Below are 21358 nucleotides of genomic sequence, written 5' to 3'. Positions count from 1 at the left end.
GTACCAGAAATAACCTGAAGACCATCCAATAGCAAAGTGATCAAATAAACTATTATATAGCCCAGTGCTGTCTGGGACATGGTTAACCACTAGCTCTTAGATTAAGGGAGACCCCATAATTGGCAACATTTGTCATGAAAACACTCCCACTATGGCTAATTTCAGCTACAAAATAAAACCAAACATGAAACTGGAAAGAGACACACAGAAGCACACCATTATTTGTAAAATGTCCATTGTATAAACATAAGACACAAATAACCTTAAGAATACAAATAATATTAAAATACATTAAACTAATTAGGAAGTAATAGGTTTTGTGTACTTCTTTTATTTTCAATATTGTTGAGGTTTGAATTGTGTTCCCCCAAAATTCATCTTTTTTTTTTTTAAAGAACGAGAGGGCACAAGTGAGCAAGGGGGGGGGGGAGGGATGGAGAGAGAGACAGAGAGACAGACAGACAGAGAGAAGCAGGGCTTTAGCTCCCCAGTGCAGGACTGGAATTCAGGAACCATGAGATCATGACTTGAGCCAAAGGTCGATTCTTAACTGACTGAACCACCCAGGCACCATAAAATTCGTATCTTTAAGCCCTACTCCCAATGCGATCATATTAAGTAAGTCCTAAGATTGCGAGCCTAACCATACAGGACACAAAGATCCTATGAGAAGAGGAAGAGAGACCAGAGATCCCTTCCCCTCCCCTCCCTACGCCACCCTTTTGTAAAGAGGAAAGACCATGTGAGGAAACCACAAAGAGGAGGCTATCTACAATCCTCAAAGAGCAGACTCACCAGAAACCAACCCATAAAGGTTGATACTTGAACTCCTAGACTCCAGAACTGTGACAAAAGAAATTTGTTTGAGCCCTCTAGTCTGGCATTTTGTTACGGCAGCCCTAGAAATTTATCTATGTTTATACAATTTATTTTTAATGTTTTGAATAACCAGCTCATAGTTTTCCTGAAAATTTAACTTGAACAGCCATTAAAAAACAGAAGAGAGGAAAAGTCCATATATCATTGATAGACAATGATTTCCAAGATACGCTGTGAAATGAAACATTGAAGAGGCAGCGTAGTACATACAATATGTTGCCTTTTGTATAGGAAAAAGAGAAACGAAGAATGAATGACATACATACTTTCTTAATTCTTCATAAAGAAGAGAAACTATAAAATAATAAAAACTGAAAAACTGATACCTATAAAAGATAAGTAGGAACCAAAAGAAGATAGAAACAGGAGCTGGTTTTCTCTGAACATATATTTTAACGTACATTTTACTTTTGAATATATTCAAAAACAAACTACATCAAAAGACCTTAAAACTGAAATATAAATAATCTTCTTAAACAAAGCTTTTTGAAAAATCATATTTGCAACACCTCTCCTCCAACGCCCCAAAAATATTTTTTTTTTTTAGTTTATTGATTTTGAAAGAGAGACAATGTGAACAGGAGAGGAGCAGAGAGAGAGAGAGAGAGAGACAGAGAGAGAGAGAGAGAGAGAGAGAGAGAGAGAGAGAGAGAGAGACAGAGAGAGAGGGAAAATCCCAATCAGGCTCTGCACAGCCAGAGCAAAGCCCTACACGGGGCTCAAATTCACAAACTGTGAGATCATGACCTGAGCCGAAACCAAGAGTCGGACACTTAACCAACTGAGTTACCCCGGCGCCCCAGCAAAAAATACATATGTAATATTTCAAAAGAGTAATCATTCTGCTAGCATTTACCATTATATGTAAAATCACAATTTCTAGTAATTTACATATATCAGTATTCATTTGAGATATGTTATCTCCAAGAGATGAAGATAACAATGGAATTAAATGAGATTCCAGGATAAATCTAGAGTATAAATAAATGCTGCTAAAATAAAGCTATTATAGCAATTTAAAACATATTCAAAAGAATGGCCAATTTTGATTAGATCATGAGTTACCTGTTTGTATTCACTGACACAGCTTTGACAGCAAAATCTTTTCTGCTGACCATCAATCACCAGGACATTATTTCCAGCACCTTTGCTGGGCAGGTACTCTCCACACTGTTCACAGCAATTCATTATTAAACCATTGGCCATTCTGTATCTATTAAAGCAGTGGTCACTGCACAGCTTATGAGTCATATTTTTAAAGCTAACTTCATGGCGAATCTAAAAACAAACAAAATTTAAGAAATAAATGAGTATCACAAGTAGCTAAATAACAAGGTGCTCCAATAGAAAATGCCTCAATAATTTTTCTGTGGAAGGCTTATTTAGGGAAAAAGAAAGACAAAGTACCGTTCGCGATTCTTTGAACTTATTTTTATACACACAATAAATACACTTATGGCAGAGGGGCAAGCATTAGCGACATCACTACGAACCTCTCTAGAGAGATCTAAAAATGATAGGAAACAACCCAGTTTGGATAAAACTTCTAAAACAAAGAGACTGGAAATCTTTAGACAAATCCAAAAGGAACTATAAATAAAATACACTGCTCTAGAAAGGTAGGGAGAAAACCAATGTTATAAATAATTCAGATGAGGTATGTATAATACACAGGTTTCTTTTAATGTAATCAAATGCAAAAACTTTAATACCATATGAATAATGTTAAGTTATTAAAAATATTTCCTCCATTTGTTCTCTTTCTTAAGCATGGTAGTTTTGAGTCAAGTCTATATATTTAAACACTATGGTTTTGTCTCTACATGCTCCAACCCTCAGGGAAAAAGTATTATATTTTAAAATTTCCTAAATCATTCTCCCACAGGGATTACATAATGGAATATACATCTCCACTTTTAAAGAACTATATACTGATGACGTCGTAACTATTAAATAAAGCTAAGAATATTCCCATTAGTTAGAACTAAGAGAGAAGGCACAAAAATACAAACCTCTGTTAGTTTACCACAAATTGTACATCTTGATTTATTTAGAGCTCCTTTAGTAGGATTCTGTTTGTCTTCATAGAGAGACAAACAAGATGTACTACAGAATTCCTGGAAGGATTCGCTTGAATCCACTTGAGCGACAATAGTTCCTTTCATCGTAGTTATATCTCTGAAAAGCAAGTGAACAGCTTAAAGTCAACTTGTATTTAAAAAAAAATCAAATGTAAGAGTAATAATTAACATTTCTAATTTCCGCATATTTTACCCTGGGAATCAAACACCATTTTTAGATCCATTAAATCACGTTTACTATTTAAAAACTCTTGGCAATAAAATGTGAACACAGAAGATAAGGAACCAAAATGATTTCATACTATTAAATCTTTGTCAGTACCCAATTTATCTTCAAACTCCTTAACAAGGCTTTCAGACATTGGAAACACTTTAAAAAATAAAAATAAAAAAAATCAGTTGCTATTATTTATATGGAGTTTAACATCAAAGCCTAATTTCCTGAGATACAAACTTATAACACCTAGTCAATTCCTTTCCCATAGGTAAGTAGAAAACTTGGAACGATCTAGGTCACAGAAATATGACATACATTCTAGAGAGGATATGTGAACTTATTTAGGTACACCCCTATAGCCATAACCCAAAAGGACCCCACCTACCATTCTGTACAGCTCTGTAATGCAATTCGAAATGGTAGGAAACAAAAGTGATGACCTGTGAAGTTTTCCTTTAATGAAATTCTGAATTTCAAGATCCTATACTACAGTATGTAAAAGTCTACTACTGTAAAGCAATCTAAAAACTATGTAACCGTTCCAATACTTGCATTTATTAAACTTGTACAGAGAACCTTTCCGAAGTTCTAAGATCTAAACTATCTTCCCAAATTTGGGCCGCTCCAAGAGATGGCACAGAAGGAAAGCCCACCTGGTTCGACCGTGCACATAATATACCATGTTCCGCTATTTTTAACTAGTGAAGCAAGACCTAAAAAATAATGTAAGAAAGAACTGTCTCTCCCCAAAGCTATCCAAAAACTGGTACTTGAGTCTTAAAACACTGGGCATTGTAATGACTGAATGTTCAAAACTAACATAAAAACATAAAATCCAAAGACTTGCCAATTTAAAATAATCTTAATATGAAGATAGTACAAAATTTGACCTATTTTAATGTGATATAAATTGCAAAACAATTTTATCTGGCTAGAATTCTAATAATTAATAATGCAAATAAACATGCATTTTGACAAATTCAAGGAGTTCAATGGAGATTAGAGCCAAAATTAATTACAAGGGCCTGTTATCTAAATCAACCCCAAACCCTATCCAAATAAGAAGCCTTTTAATCATCAGCCACCCAGTGGTAGCAGGGAATCCTCCAAAGCCACTGCAAATCTGAGTTTTGCTTTAAGATTCAAACAACTAGCTTACCAATTTTTCAAACATCATAATTTGCCTCTAAGACTCAGGATTTTCCTAAAATTATATACCACCAATATTCAACCACATGGAATTATGCTAAAAGGTAAACCTTACCTACACTTGTGGTGAGCACAGCATAACTTAAGAGACTTGTCCAATCACTATATTGTACACCTGAAACTAATGTAACGCTGTGTATCAACTGTACTTCATTTAAAAAAAAAAAAAAGAAGGAGAGAGAGGTAAACCTTACTTTTTACACATAACACAAAGTTTCTTTGGAGCAGGCTTGTGAGAGAAGGAAGAAAGGCAGGTGGTAGAACAAAAGAGATGAGCTGATCCTTTTCGTTGATAAGCCGTCTGTCCCTTCTGTAAAGGTTTTTTACAGTTTGCACAAGTGACTTTAACTGGTTTAGTGGGTTGTTGCTGTGTAGAAGGCTGGAAAATTTGTTTAGGAAGTGAGGCCACTGGTGATAAAGAATCCACCCCTGGTTGTTTCTGATTACGAGGAAATGAAGCTGACTGGGAAATCCAAGAATCTTAAAAACAAAATGCACAAGGAAGAATAAATGAAACAGGTATTTATACACATTGGGATCTCTATCAAAGAAACAGTTTTAACTTCCCATCCTGTACAAGTTTAAGACATTAATAAGGCAGCAATGTAGCAGAGAGGTAAAAACCCAAGGACTAAGAATGCCTAGTTGACATTTAGACTCCACCTACTAAACTGGAAAGTTAAACTCTGTACCTAACTCTTCTCTAAACTGGAAATGGTACCAACCTCATAGGAATGGTAACATTAAATAAGATAATACATGCAATAAAACATAGTAAGTAGCATAGAGGAAGCATTAAAAAATATTAGCCATTATTGATTAAACAAGAATTTACAGAATATTCCTTTAAGTAAGGAACACATACATAAACATAAAAGTTGATAATGAAAGTTATAATAAAATTTTGGCCAAACACTAGACAAATATAATACAGGTCTGCTAAACTGTATATATGATTATATTCAAAACACCTTTTCAAAAACAGCTTTTTCCAAGGTGCCTGGGTGGCTCAGTTGCTTAAGCATCCAACTCTTGATTTCAGCTCAGATCATGATCTCACAATCCTGAGACAGAGCCCCACGTAGGGCTCCGCACTGAGCGTGGAGCCTGCTTGGGATTCTCTCTCCCGATCTCTCTCTGCTTCTCCCCACTCATATACCTGCACGCATGCGCGCACGCTCTCTCTCTCTCAAATAAACATTTTTAAAAATAAAAACAGCTTTTCCCATGTTTAGTTCCATGGCCTCAAAATAGACCACATAATACCAAAGAAATTAGAGTGTTACACAGAAATGATAAGCCAACGTATAGTGACTCATCCAACATCATTATTACGGTCTCACTGCAAACGGTTTCAGCATAGCACAGAATTAAAAGATATGTGCAACATTAACAGTAGAGTGCACACTTTATTTTTTCTCTCTTAAGCTGGTACTTAGCAGAAAGTCTCCTACTTACTACACTAGTTACTGCTCCACAGATCTCTCACTACACTATCAATACCATAACCTTTTTTCCTTTTGAAACTTTACAGGCCACCATTTCTAAATTCTACTACTGTCTCTAGTAATTTTTTTCTTTTCTAGGTTATTCCAAATTTTCAACTTCCATACATAAAAAGTTACCCTTCTATATGAAAAACAATGGTCTCTTTCCTTCCACAGGAAGTACAAATTTATCTAGAGCTCAGGAAAACTTCTTTATTTTCAAAACCTTGAAGAGGGAGATTTCCTGGTTCCGACCCAGTCCATCAATATAATTATTTCAAGGGGCTACATAACACTGCTACTGAAATTTTACCTTAGTCCGTAATACCCCTCTCCACAAAATTATACTTCATATGCTGAATAAACAGTGCATTCTGGAATCCTGTTATTCTGCTATGATCAGGGTAATAGACCAGTTTTAATAAATAGATACAAACATTAATGACTACAAAGAATATACAGTTGGCTCTTGAACAACATGGGTTTGAACTGAGTCCACTTACATGCAGATTTTTTTATACTACAGTATTGTAAAAGTATTTTTTTATGATTTTCTTAATAACATTCTTTTCTCTAGCTTAGTTTACTATAATACAGTATATAATACATATCATACAGAAAATACATGCTGTTACCAGTAAGGCTTCCAGTCAACAGTAGACTACTAGTTAAAAACAAAACAAAACAAAACCCGAAGGCTACTCGTAGTTATGTTTTGGAGTAGTCAAAAAATTATATATGGATTTTTCAAGTGCATGGGGGGTGGGGAGAGAGGGGAAGTTGACACTCTTCACCCTTACTATGTTTTTAAGAGCCAACTGTAGTCACTAATTGAAAATTCCACCTTATGAAGGCCCTCCAATCAAAACTCGTATTTGAACATATGCTCAATTTTGCAGGTTTATCACTTGAACATATTCTTAAAGAAATGAGTTAAATTTAAGGGCATCTATTAACTTGATTTTGAAAAAAAAAGGCATACTTTTTTTTCTAATTTAGTTTTAGACCCTGTATAAATAATATGTCTCCATTTATCTATTTTTCAGTTCTTATATATTTCTGCTACCAAATTTTCACATCCTCCAACATGAAAATATTTTTAGGAAGGTAAGTTTTGTCTAAACCTTCTATTTTATTCAAAGGACATCAGGGGGCAGCAGTTTAATTTGCCCAAATCACAATTAGTCTGACAGCTAGTATAAATAGCCAAGATTTTATAACTCCCTATTACTAATAAAAACAGCACATTTAACAACAAGAGCGAATTCAGAAACAAAAGAGCAAAAAGGTATATCTGTTCAGTTTTTTTCTGATAAGTAGTATACATTCCCTTGTATAAGAGCTTGAGTAAAAAGGAACACAATTGGGTTTTTTTTTTAAGATTTTTTATTTTTTATTTTTCTTAAGTAATCTCTACATCCAAAATGGGGCTCGAACCAATAACCCCAAGATCAAGAGTAACACACTATACAACTGAGCCAGCCAGGCACCCCCAGAAACACAATTCTTACAATGATATGCCCCTTTGACTCAACAATATCCCTAAAGAAATAAGTATTTCAAGATACAGGCATAAAAATATCCTTAAGAGTTATTTAAATAGTGAAAACTGGAACCAAGCTAAATAGAGAATAAATCAAACATGTGGACTTGATATGGCCAAAAGTTCAAGATGTTTTGTTAGGTATTTAAAGGGGTAGTAGGAGGAAAGAGTTTACAAAACAATACCTAAACTATGATCTCAGGTTACAATTAAATATACTACTCTCAATGGTGAGATTATTTCCTTCCTCATACTCTTATGTTTTTAAAATATTTATAATTACAATAAAGACAAAATACTTATTTTCAAATTAATTTGAGCATTAGCATCTTAAACTTTTATTTGAGCCTGAAAGTTACAATGAGAAAGAAACTAACATATAGACAGCTGACGTGTAAGTTTGTAAGACTTTTCTGGACGGCAATATGACAATATATTTCTACAACTTTAAAATGCTCATACAAACTCACAGATACATGCCCATACCCAGACTTGCCTACGAAAATACATATACACACATAGAGGGAAAGAGTCTTGGAAGGCATGAGATATTTTACAAATTCAATAGTAAGGAACATTTCTTCCAAAGTCATTATAAACCAGATAGATTTTTTTTTTCAACCAAAAGTCTTTGGAAGGATAGGGACAGTGATATCGTTTGGCCTTGTAACTTCATTTCTAGAAATATACTCTAAAGAAATAATGAGAAATTTGAACAAAGATGTTCATCATAAATCTATAATAGCAAAATATGGGAAACTGTAAACACCAAATATGGGAATGATATACCCATATCCACTATGCAGTCATTAAAACTTGTATATAAATGTTATTGGTATGAGAAAATACAACATAATATTAAAATGGGAAAAAAACAGGAAGCAAAATTATTCAGAGTTGCATGTCAACCAAGTGATGATGCAAAGGAAAAAGACTGAAAGAAAACCACTCAAAGGACTGACGCGGTAATCTTCAGTTAATAAAATACTATCAGGGATTTAATTACAGATTTTCCAAACATTCTTCAACAATTAAACATCACTCATAACCAAAATAAATAAGTAAAAAGGAAAAATGACCAGCATTTTATAGCATTCTACACTAAGCTTTAGTCATTCTTTATTATTCTCCACAATTTCTAGGCTGATAAAGTTGCTAATAAGCCTAAAAGGATGAAAAAATGAGAGAAACAGAAAGAAGGATATATGAGAAAGACAGACATATAAAGGTTTAGGGGCAGAGGTGAAAGATAAAGAGACATACAAAGACATGGTCACCAAAAAGCCAGAGTTCTTGTAACTTCTCTTTTTAATGTTTTCACAGAGCAAAACTGTCTAAAGAAAAATTTTTCAGATAGTTGCGAAATTTACCAGCCTTCAAATATTAAAATATAAAATGCTAGTAAGAAAAAATTAAAATCAGATAAGAGTCAAAATTAAACACAAGTAAAGTAAAAACAAATCTAAATGTGCCTATTATACAATACTAGGTTGTTACATAAGTGTGTTTATCTTTTTTTCACTATTTACACATTACTACTAGACAGAACTAAAATTGTATTAGCAAAAAGTAATTACATGACAAGTAAGATGCCAAACTGTTAGACTTCAGTGGTAGTTAATGTAAAAGGCATTTTTCTCCAATCCTTTAGACATAAATTTCTGTGATTTTCTAATAATCTGCAGAGAAATACATGGTTTTACATCTCTTATTAGCTAAAATTTCAAACTTACAAGTCAACAGAATTAACTTATCTTACATGAGTAAACTAACCGAGGTAGTACCAATTACTACAATAAAAAAAGGAGCAAGCAAATAAATTCATTTACATGGGGTAGATCACGTACTGCTTACCAGGATTATGATGAGTTGCAGATTCTCCATTCTGAAATACGTCTCCTGCCACATTCATTCTACCAGGATTAAAAGGTCCTACTCCAGTCTTGGTCTGTGAAGTTAAAGATGGGGTGTATGTTTGTATATTAACACCAAAATTACTTGACTGCAGTCCGTTAGAGACATCTCCCAAGTTGGTATTCTGCAGTGATGTTACATGTGTAATCATTAAGTTCATATCTCGCCCGTCAGTATTTTCTAATTGGCCATCATTCACAGAGCTTACACCTGTTTCTAAGGTTGTAACATTAGCAATCTGAATTTCAGAGTCTGGTTCTGTGGTGATACCACTATTACCCATTCCTGCATTTACCTTACTTCTTGAAAAACTGGAAGTGGAGAAATCCACATCATTGGTTCTGTTTTTAGATTCAGGAGGTCTCCGTTCAATAAAATTGGAGGAATTTTTCTCTTGCCCTTGATTTGTTTCCATGTCCTCTTCATCATCAATGACAATTGTCTCACTTACACTTCCCTTCTGAGAAGCCAACTCTTTTGAGGATGGAAGAATTTTGGAATCATTTCCTTGTAGTTCTTCGTTTTTTGATGACGTAAATGTTACAGTCCTTTGATCAGCTACCACTGGTGCAGAAGGTGGGGGAGGTTGTACGGGTTCGATAAAAACAACATCATCATCATCTTCCACTGATGAGTTTTGAAATTTATTAGATCTAGAAACTAAAGGATTAGGTGGACCACTAAATGAATTTCCTACATTGGTGAGACTAGTTGCCATGGCCGTACTCCCTAATAAAACAGGAGTCTGATCAGTCAATTCTAATCCTCCCACTGAACCTGTGTCCATGCCAAAAAACCTGTCAAGGAGATGGAAAGAAGAAAAAGAAAACAAATGTCAGTATAATCTTTTGTTATTCTAACTGAAAGATTTATTTATTTATTTGGTTTTTATTTTTAAAGTTTATGTGTTTATTTTGAGATAGGATGTGAGCACATGTAAGCACGGCGGGGGGGAGGGGGGTGCGTGGGGGAGGGGGGTGCGGGGGGAGACAATCCCAAGCACGTTCAGCACTGTCCATGCAGAGCCTGACGTGGGGCTCAGCCTTACAAACCATGAGATCATGACCTGAGCCAAAATCAAGAGTCAGACGCCCAAATGAACCACCCAAAGCACCCCTGAAAGAACTTTTTAAAGGTAATTTTCTTTTTTATTCTAAATGACAATTCTTTTTTTTTTTTTTTAATTTTTTTTTTCAACGTTTTTTATTTATTTTTGGGACAGAGCGAGACAGAGCATGAACAGGGGAGGGGCAGAGAGAGAGGGAGACACAGAATCGGAAACAGGCTCCAGGCTCTGAGCCATCAGCCCAGAGCCCGACGCGGGGCTCGAACTCAGGGACCGCGAGATCGTGACCTGGCTGAAGTCGGACGCTTAACCGACTGCGCCACCCAGGCGCCCCGACAATTCTTATTTAATAAAGGAAAAATCTGGTACCCATTCTATGATGTCATTCACTAAATTTCATATAGTCTCCATGGGGACCTCTTGCAATATAAAAAGGTAATCCTCCAATTTTCAGTAATGATATGTAGTATATTCCCACTTCCACCACCTCCTTTCTACCATACTATTTAAGCTATAAACTTTACCATTGGAAACATGGATAAATCCTTCAATATACGTTTGAACAGGAAAATAACAAAAGCCTGGCAATAAAAATCCCTTCTCTATACATTTATCCTATGTATCTACTGTATTGAATAAGGTGACATGATCTAATCCCTAATTTCCCTTGCCTCATCTTTTTTTAATCCCTTTTTTTTCATATTCCCTGGCCCCCTTACAACTATATAACTGAATCCTTCTGAGAATCTGAAATCCTTGTTGACCTTATCCAGAAAGCTTAAATCCTTATTTGCCAGGCACTATTGCTGTATGCTTTATATCCATGTATCAGGCTGAATAATGGCCCCCAAAGATATCAGATCCCAATCCCTGGAACCTGTAAATGTTACCTTACATGGTAAAAGGGTCTTTGCAGATATGATTAAGGTCAAGAATTTAGAAACAGATTAGCTAGGTGGGCCCTAAATGCACCAGTTTGCAAAGGGACGTAGAAGGAGATTACAGGCATAGAGGCAGATCAGAGACTGAAGTGATGCAGCCAAGGGATGTTGGCAGTCACCAGAATGTAGAAGAGGCAAGGAATGGATTCTCTGCCAAAGCTTCCAGAGGAAGCCTGGCCCTGCTGACACCTTGATTTGATCCCTGTGTCACTGATTTCCAACTTCTGACCTCCAGAATTATGAGAGCAAAAATTTTCTATTGTTTTAAGCCACCAAGGTTATGGTAATTTGTTACAATGGCCACAGGAAATATATATGCTACACTTCCTAGTTATATCTTCAATATAACACTTGATATAGTTATAATTTCTGTCCCTTTTTTTTTTTAATTTTTTTTTTCAACGTTTTTATTTATTTTTGGGACAGAGACAGAGCATGAACGGGGGAGGGGCAGAGAGAGAGGGAGACACAGAATCGGAAACAGGCTCCAGGCTCCGAGCCATCAGCCCAGAGCCTGACGCGGGGCTCAAACTCACAGACCGTGAGATCGTGACCTGGCTGAAGTCGGACGCTTAACCGACTGCGCCACCCAGGCGCCCCAGTTTCTGTCCCTTTTTAATGAAGAAGAATTTATGTCTTGGAGATGCTAATTAACCTGCCAAAGTCACACAGCTAAAATGCATACCCAGGTCTTTATAACTCAGTAGTCCAAACTCTTCATTACTCTGCTGTATTCAACCAATTATTTTCTGAGCTCCTGATAAATATGCAGGGCTATGCTGAAGCCAAAGAGACTGCAAAGAGTTAACAGTGAAGAGCCAAAAAGAAATAAGGTAAGTTCTTGAGCAATGGGAGAAGATGAGGTCATGGACACAGGTGGTAGCAGAACTAATCTTGAACATCAATCACCTTAGTTTCAGTGACTAAACAGGAAAGAAAATATAGAAGAGGCAGAGGATAAAGGGTGGATATAGACTGTAGGTTAAAAAAAAGGGACGGGGGGGTGTAGGTTAGTTTGGAGACAAGGTGGACGGGAATTTGAAGCGGTTTATACATGGTAGCCTAATTTTCATAAAGTAGGTTTTCTGAGATGGTGAGAAAACAGTGGTTGTACAAGTCTTAAAAGACTGGTTCAAGAGCCCCAAGGCCAACTCTTGAGTCTTTTGTAATCCTCTTTCTCTAATAAAGTCATTTAGCCCGGTTTAAAAAAATAAAAAACAAAAAAGGGTGGTTTAAGAACATTTACTACTTCATATATGCTGCCATTTGCTTATTTTGCTATAAAGAGCTCCTGAAACAATGAAGATGACACTACTATACATATCACTTTGGCAGATGGAGTAACAAGGACAGGGATAGAGAAATTGTTCATTGTATATTTCATTGTTTTTCTTAATTTTTGAACACAATTTCTCACTTGTTTTTAAAGCAAAATTTAAAGTTTTTAACAACAAATTGGTAATAGAGTTATCAGAGAAGACCTCTTTGGCCAGGTGACATTTACACTGAAATCTGGAATGACAAGAAAGATTCACTGTGGCAAAATTGTAGGAAGGGCATTCCTACATTCAAGCCTGAAGGCAATGAAGCTGGTGAATCCAAGCAATAAAATAAAGACCAATGTGGCTGAACAAGGTAGGGAAGAATTGTAGGAGATATAAAAACATGCACGGAACAAGCTTCCAATGACAACAAGTTAATTCATTAACTGCATTCAACAAAGATTTAAAAAGCATCCAACCTAGTATGCACAGGACACTGATCTGGACACCTGAGGGCGGTGGGGAGAGAGTGGGAATCAACAAACAAAACACATTCCCTGCAATCAGAAATCATGAATTTTAAACACAAGTTTGGATTTTACTGTAACAGGCTGAAACATTGCAGTGTTTCCACCAAAAGGTTAACATGTCACTTATGTTTTTAATACATCTCCCGGGCTGCTATGTGGAAAATGGATGAGAAGGCAAGACTAGAGGCAAAGAAACCACCCAGAAGGCCATTGATCCAGCTGAGAGATGATGGTAGCTGAAAAGAAAGGTGACGACAGGAGATGGAAAAAAATTGAACAGATTAGGGTTTTTTAAAAAGCAGATCTTACTAACATGAAAAGATCAGTAAGATTACTGTGGACCAAAAAACAGTTACAAGAAAAGAGTATTATTACTACAACGTTATGCATTCCCCAAAAACCCATACACACACATATTCTATTTTTCCTAAATTACATAACTTTTATGTAAATTCATGAAAAAAAACTCTGTAAGGATCACACTATACTGATAGACATTGCTTATGGGAGAAGCAGGGAGTCTGAGTAAGAGAGGTGACCAACAAGTTGCACTTCAGATTTATTTATATTTTTGAGAGAGAGAGAGAGAGAGCACACAAGCAGAGGAAAGAGGCAGAGGGGTAGAGAGGTAGAGGGACAGAGAAAGAGAGAGAGAGAGAGAGAGAGAGAGAGAGAGAGAGAGAACCCCAAGCAGGCTCCATACTCAGCACAGAGCCCAACACAGGGCTCATTTCCATGATCCTGGGATTATGACTTGAGACAAAATCAAGACTCAGTCAGGAGTCCCACAAAATTGTACTTAAGAGTCAACATTAATCTAAAAAGAATTTCAGGCAGCTAAGCACCTGAATGAATAATGGAAAAAACAGGCACCTGGCTGGTTCAATCAGAGGAACATGTGACTCTTGATCTTGGGGTGAGGAGTTCGAGGCCCACATTGGGTGTAGAGATTATTTAAATAAATAAATGTTTTTTAAAAACAAGTAATGGGGAAGACAGGAGTCAGGACAGAATATAATAAAAAGTTGATAAAGCGTTAGTTAAAGATGAAGGAATTATCACCAGATACAAGAGGAATACAGGTTAAGCACTTTTCATAGACATTAAATAGGGGTATATCAACCATTTTATGAAAACACTGGATAGACCATAACTAATTGCTCTTCTCACTGCCTGTCTAAAACAGTGCCTGGGCACAGAGTATACACTCAGTTTCCCCAAATATTTGTGGAAAGGCAAGAAGGCAAAAACCCCTATGTTAACTTTGATTACCAGAGTTATTTTTAAGTAACCTTTACTTATAAAATTCTGATCCCTTATTTGATATATACTGTGCTATTCTCTAACCATTAAGCATCTTACTTAAACCAAGTTTAGTTTCCAGAGGGCATCACATCCTATTTAACACAGTAATGAAATGTTTGTAGTAACAAACAGTATTTTATAAGAATGGCTATTGTATTTTCACTTAACTGTGACAAAAACCTCTTCTGAGTTAAATAAAATAGATTTTAACTTTTCTATAATAAAGCCATACTTCAATACATTAAAACTACCCATGGTTCCAAGACATCAGAATTCAAGTACTATGTGTAAAGCTGAATTCCATAGGAATGCAAGCTCGTGCAGCTACTCTGGAAAACAGTATGGAGGTTCTTCAAAAAACTAAAAATAGGACTAACCTATGACCCAGCAATTGCACTACTAGGTATTTATCCAAGAGATACAGGTGTGCTGTTTCGAAGGGACACATGCACCCCATGCTTATAGCAGCACTATCAACAATAGCCAAAGTATGGAAAGAGCCCAGATGTCCATCGATGGATGAATGGATGAAGAAGATGTGGTCTATATATACAAGGGAGTATTACTTGGCAATCAAAAAGAAATCTTGCCATCTGCAACTACGTGGATGGAACTGGAGGGTATTCTGCTAAGTGAAATTAGTCAGAGAAAGACAAAAATCATATGACTTCACTCATATGAGGACTTTAAGAGACAAAACAGATGAACATAAGGGAAGGGAAACAAAAATAATATAAAAATAGGGGGACAAAACAGAAGAGACTCATATATATGGAGAACAAACTGAGGGTTACTGGAGGGGCTGGGGGGGGGATGGGCTAAATGGGTAAGGGACACTAAGGAATCTACTCCTGAAATCATTGTTACACTATATGCTAACTAATTTGAATGTAAATTTAAAAAAAAAAATTTTTTTTTTTAAAAACCAAAAGGTGAATTCCAAAACCAGTCTCAAAATCATTGCTCTGAGAGCAAGAGCTGTATGTGCACCAGTGTGGATGACATGCTAATACTGAAAAATGGCAGAAGATACATTTACATCTGCTTTAAAGAAAATGGAGAATCGTATCTAAAACTGTAAGAGGTGACTACTTGCCTTTCACAAAGATCTACAAATTACCATTCCACACTCTAAGATGTTTTAAATATTTCCAAAAACTAAAATATATATACACCATTACTCTAAAACAGTTCCTCACTAAGGAAGACTTCTTCATGGTAAAACAGTAATATATGCTAAGGGAAACCTTCACATAAGGCCTCCACATAAATTTAAGTAAACATCAAAAAAATTTTTAACATTACCACTCTACAGAAGGTATTTTTTTTTTTTCAACGTTTTTATTTATTTTTGGGACAGAGAGAGACAGAGCACGAACGGGGGAGGGGCAGAGAGAGAGGGAGCCACAGAATCGGAAACAGGCTCCAGGCTCCGAGCCATCAGCCCAGAGCCCGACGCGGGGCTTGAACTCACGGACCGCGAGATGGTGACCTGGCTGAAGTCGGACGCTTAACCGACTGCGCCACCCAGGCGCCCCTACAGAAGGTATTAAAAGTTGAAATATGCTGAATAACATTGATTCAAAATTTTCATGACTCAATGAAACTTTTTAAAAACTAGTGCATCCATCCAGTAGTATTTCACATCTATTTGATGCTTGTTATGAGCCAAATATTCATGTTAAAGCAAATCCATGAAGGAAATCACTATGTCGTCTTCACACAGATCTAAAAACAAGAGGCGCTGGCTGGCTCAGCTGGTTGATCATGCAACTCTTGATCCCAGGGATGTCAGTGTAAGTCCCACGTGGGGCCTAGAGCTTACTTAAAAAAATAATCACTATCATCTTCAAAGCTAAGTTGCCCAAGACCACAGGCAAGAAGTCAGAGGTCAGGATTTGAATATTCATGATATCCAATATGTAATCAAATATTAAACAATAAAATAATATAGCACAGTTCTTATTAATCAAAAATTCAGTAACACAAAAACCAACTCAATATTCAAAAAATGCAAGTATCCAAAAGGAGAAATATCAAGCTTGGGGCACCTGGATGGCTCAGATGGTTGGGCGTCCAGTTTCGGCTCAGTTCACGATCTCACAGTTCATGGGTTCAAGCCCCGCGTTGGGCTCGGTGCTGACAGCTCAGAGCCTGGAGCCTGCTTTGGATTCTGTGTCTCCCTCTCTCTCTGCCCCTCCCCCTCTCATGCTCTGTATCTGTCTCTCTCAAAAATAAAGAAACATTAAAAATTTAAAAAAAAAAAAAAGAGGTATCAAGCCCAAGTGCCAGGCTAAAAGGGATTTAAAAAAACAAATGAACTTTAATTTGCAGTTAATATTCATGTGCCATAAGGCAGGAAATATCCTCATCAAGGTGACAATTTTCAGAGGAATAAGGCATAAATCTATTGATGTTATGATATGAAATGTATAGGCTTTTAATGCAGGAGTTCTCTGGATCCTTTCTATGGTTTTAGCACACCTAAAACAGAAGACGATTTCCAAGACAGAAAAGCTAGAACTGACTTCCCTCTGGTGGCTGGCTGCTAGGTACCAATTCATTCTTCTCAGAAGAAAACAGTGGAGCAGAGAATAGAACTTTCTTTTACCACAGTTAGTTCTCTGCAGTAATCAACTTCTCAAAAACAGAGTAAGTACTCAACTATAACAACTGTTCCCAAATCCTAGACTATAAATGAATTTAGCCACCTCTGTATGTCACTGAGAATGTTTCAACCACCAAACACTTAATTTACTCCTTTTATCTGATTAAAAGTTGACCTGATTAAATCTGATTTAAATCTGATTAAAAGTTGACCACTTCTACATTATCTATATAAAGCCTATATCATTAGGCACTTTTCTGCACCGAGTCAATTCTAATTAGCTATTTTACAATGAGCAAATTGTTTTACTTCTGTATGTTAGCTACCTTGACAATAAATTATATTTAAAAATATATAAAATAAAATAAAGAGGGGTGCCTGAGTGGCTCAGTCAGTTGGGCGTCCAACTTCGGCTCAGCTCAGGTCATGGTCTCACGGTTTGTGAGTTCGGGCCCCGCATCAGGCTCTGTGCTGACAGCTCAGAGCCTGGAGCCTGCCTCAGATTCTGTGTCTCCCTTTCTCTCTGCACCTCAAGGTGGCCCACTTGTGCTCTCTCTCCCTCAAAAATAAATAAAATGTAAAAAAAAATAAACAATAAGTAAAATAAAATGAAGACAACATAAATTTACAATAAAAAATGTTAGAAGAGGAAAAACAGAACAGCATGGATTCATCATGACTGAATGCCTCAAAATGGTAAAATTCTTTTAACACCTAATAAAGTTTTGAAATGACCAAATTACAAGAAAAGTTAAACTTGTAGTTAAGATTCAAGTGTCATAAGGTAAAAAGTATCCCGATCACCACAAAATTTTCAGAGGAACAAAGAGATAGGTCCTCTTAAGTACAATATGAAAAATAAATCAAGACAGGTATCAACAAGATGGCAAAGTGGGAAGTTCTAGGTAAGGGTCCCTCCACCCAAGTAACCACTGAGCTGGACAGAGTGACTGGAACCACTTATAGATCCCTGAAACCCCACTGAACACACTCATTAATCACCAGGGCAGTGCCTGAGGAAGATAACGCTGATCGTTCACAAGTAAGCAAATGCATGAACCGGCAACCATCCCCCATTCCTCACCCCCACTTGGCTATGGGGTTAGCATCCTGCATTCCTGGAGAGTCTGGCTTGTCAGAGGACTGGCAGTGAGGAACTTCTAAAAATTTGGGACTGTGTTTGGGTGGTCTGGAGCAGATCTTCTCCTGGCTTCATCTGTATAGGCAGGAGCAGCTTTCCCAAAAGCATCTATCTAATGAGACATGACCCTTTATCTCATTTTTTTTCACCCCAATACTTAAGGAAATTTTTGTCCAGTCACTAGTTCACCATAGGAATAATGGAACAGAAACTTCAATGACAACAAGAAATATACATTTTGTTAAAGTTATTTAGAAAAAGTCAAAAACAAATGGCTCCATCCCTCAACAAGTAAAAACTCAGCCATCTGTGAAGACTGGGAGAGTCAGACATCCAGAGTTACACATAATATACTCAGAATGTTGTAAAACATACAAAGAAACAGAAAAAATATGTCCTATTCACAGTAATAAAAGAATTTGACAGAAACCATCCCTGAAAAATCCCAAACATTGGAAAAAGTAGTCAAAGACATTAAATCAACTATCTTAAATATGCTCAATGAGCTAAAGGAAAGCACTGACAGAGAACAAAAGGAAATGTGGAAACAATGCATAATCAAAATGAAAATACAAACAGATACAAATTATAAAAAGTAACCAAGTGGGGCACCTGGGTGGCTCAGTCCGTTAAGCAGCCGACTTCGGCTCAGGTCATGATCTCGCGGTCCGTGAGTTCGAGCCCCGCGTCAGGCTCTGTGCTGACAGCTCAGAGCCTGGAGCCTGTTTCAGATTCTGTGTCTCCCTCTCTCTGACCCTCCCCCGTTCATGCTCTGTCTCTCTCTGTCTCAAAAATAAACGTTAAAAAAAAAAATTTTTTTTAAAGTAACCAAGTAAAAATTCTGTAAATGAAAAATATAATAACAAATGAAAAATTCACTAGAGAAGATCAATAGCAGATCTTAAGAGGCAGAAGAATCAGTAAACTGGAAGAGAGAATAACTGAAACTACCCAGTCTGAGGAGCAAGGGAAAAAGGGAAGAAAAATGAATGGAGCCTGAGGAATCTACAAAACATTACCAAACATACCCACATATGTATCATAAACAGAACGAAGGGACAGGAAAAAATATTGAAGAAATAATGGCAAAAAAAGCCCCAAATGCTGGATGACACACATCCAACAAGCTCAACAAACTCCAAGTCAGATAAACTGAAAGATATCCACAACAAGACACATAATAATCAAATTATAGACACCAAAGATAGATAATTTTAAGAAAGAAGTCACTCATCACGTGCAATGAATGCTCAATATAATTTAGATTACCAGTTCATTTCTCATCAGAAACCACGGACGCCAGAAGCTAGTGAGATGACATATTTAAAGTGATCAACAACAACACAAAACGTCAACTAACAATTCTAAATCCAGCAAAAAATCCCTCCAATATTAAGGAGAAATTAAGACATTTCCAGGAGAACAAAAGCAGGAGTTTACTACCTGCATGAAATGTTACTACCTGCATGAAATGCTACCCTTCAGGCAATAATAAAAACACACTACAGAATAAATTGAAGCCATAAGAAATAAAGAATGTAAGTGAAATTACCTACATAAATCAACAGAAAGCCAGTATTACTGTACTTTTAATTTATGAGTACTTTTTTCCTATAATTTACAAGACAAAACACAAACATAACAAACTATCAAAATATGGAATGCAATGACAGCAGTGCTCAGCAGAAAACTTACAGCTATTAACACCTACATTTAAAAATATCCGAAATCAATAACTTTTATACTTTAAGAAAACAGAATCTGCAAGCTAAACCCAAGCCTAGCAGAAAGAATGCAATAAAGATTAGTGCACAGATAGAGAAAAAAAGAGAGACATCAACAAAATTAAAAGGTGATTCTTTGAAAAAATTAAATATTTAGCTAGACTATGAAGCAAAAGAAAATCTCAAATTATCAAAATCAGAAATTAAAGCAAGACATCACTACTGATTTTATAGAAACAATTATAAGAGAGCACAATGAACAATTATATGCCAACAAAATCAGATAACCAAGATAAAATGGCTAAATTCCTAGATACACACACTGACAAAACTTACCCTAGGAAGAAATACAAAATCTAGGGGCAGCTGGCTGGCTCAGTTGGTAGACTTTTGATCTCCAGGTTGTGAGTTCAAGCTCCACACTGGGTGCAGAGATTAGATTGGATAAGATAATGTAAAACCTAGACAGATCTACAAGCAAGGAGATTAAATCAGTCATCAAATATCTCCAAACAAAGAAATGCCCAGGAACAGATGACTTCATTGATAAATTCTACCAAACATTTAAAGAATTAACATTGCTCCCTCTCAAATTCTTCCCCAAAAAACTGAAGGGGAGAACACTTCCAAATTTATTCTACAAGGCCAGCATTACTCTGATATCAAATCCAGACAAAGACATTACAAGAAAACCATAAACCAATATTCCTTATGAATATAGATGCAAAAATCCCCAACAAAACAGGAGAAAATCAGAAGCATAAAAAAGATTATGCATCAGGACCGTGTGGGATTTATCCCAGAATGCAAGGGTAATTCAACGTAAGAAAATCAAAATAATATACCATATTAATACATAAAAAGGGGGGAAAAACACATCATCATCCCAGTTGAGGCAAAGAAGTTTTGTGACAAAATACAACATGCTTTCATGATAGAAATAATACACTACAAAGAGAAGGAAACTTCTGCAACATAATAAAGGCCACATATGGAAAAAACCACAGCTGACATCACACTCAATGGTAAAAGATGGAATGTCTTTCCTCTAAGATTAGAACGCACAGATGCCTACTCTCACCATTTTAATTCAACATAGTACAGTAAGTTCTGGCCAGAGCAATTAAGCAAGAAATAAAAGGCATCCAAATAGGAAAAGCAAAAAGTAAAATCATTTCTGCAGATGACATAATCTTATATTTTGAAAAGATAAGCAAAGTTTCAGAACACAAAATCAACATGAAAAATCAGTTGCATTTCTACACACTAACAATGAACAATCCATAAAGGAAATTAAGAAAACAATTCCATTTACAGTAACATCAAAAAATAATAAAATACATGGAAATAAATTTAACCAAGGAGGTTGAAAGACTTGTATTATGAAAACTACAAAACGCTGCTAAAAGAAAATTAAAGACACAAATAAATGGAAAGATATACCATGTTCA

At 36.1% G+C, this 21358-nt stretch overlaps 1 protein-coding gene across 3 annotated transcripts in view; it reads right to left on the bottom strand.

The window, feature by feature from the left end:
• The window catches only part of LOC124510805 (zinc finger MYM-type protein 2), a 102565-nt gene that overhangs the window by 59204 nt on the left and 22003 nt on the right, over window positions 1–21358 (bottom strand). For 2 of the 3 annotated variants that reach the window (XM_047077469.1, XM_047077478.1), the window contains exons 3-7: window positions 9626–10127; window positions 9271–9364; window positions 4581–4866; window positions 2892–3057; window positions 1945–2157 (exon numbers count right to left, since the gene is read on the bottom strand). In XM_047077469.1, the coding sequence (XP_046933425.1) occupies window positions 1945–2157; window positions 2892–3057; window positions 4581–4866; window positions 9271–9364; window positions 9626–10117 (1251 nt within the window). In that variant the 5' untranslated portion in view covers window positions 10118–10127. Of the gene's footprint in view, window positions 1–1944; window positions 2158–2891; window positions 3058–4580; window positions 4867–9270; window positions 10128–21358 lie in introns of all 3 variants that reach the window. The other variant, XM_047077463.1, reaches the window with a different exon arrangement.

The sequence above is a fragment of the Lynx rufus genome, unplaced genomic scaffold (genome assembly GCF_022079265.1).
Source record: "Lynx rufus isolate CCGP_SWC_20201006 ecotype Redwood Valley unplaced genomic scaffold, mLynRuf1.p SCAF_1, whole genome shotgun sequence".
Classification (NCBI taxonomy): Eukaryota; Metazoa; Chordata; class Mammalia; order Carnivora; family Felidae; genus Lynx; species Lynx rufus.
Note: the sequence above shows the minus strand (reverse complement) of the source record. Positions and strands in the feature narration are given on the sequence as shown.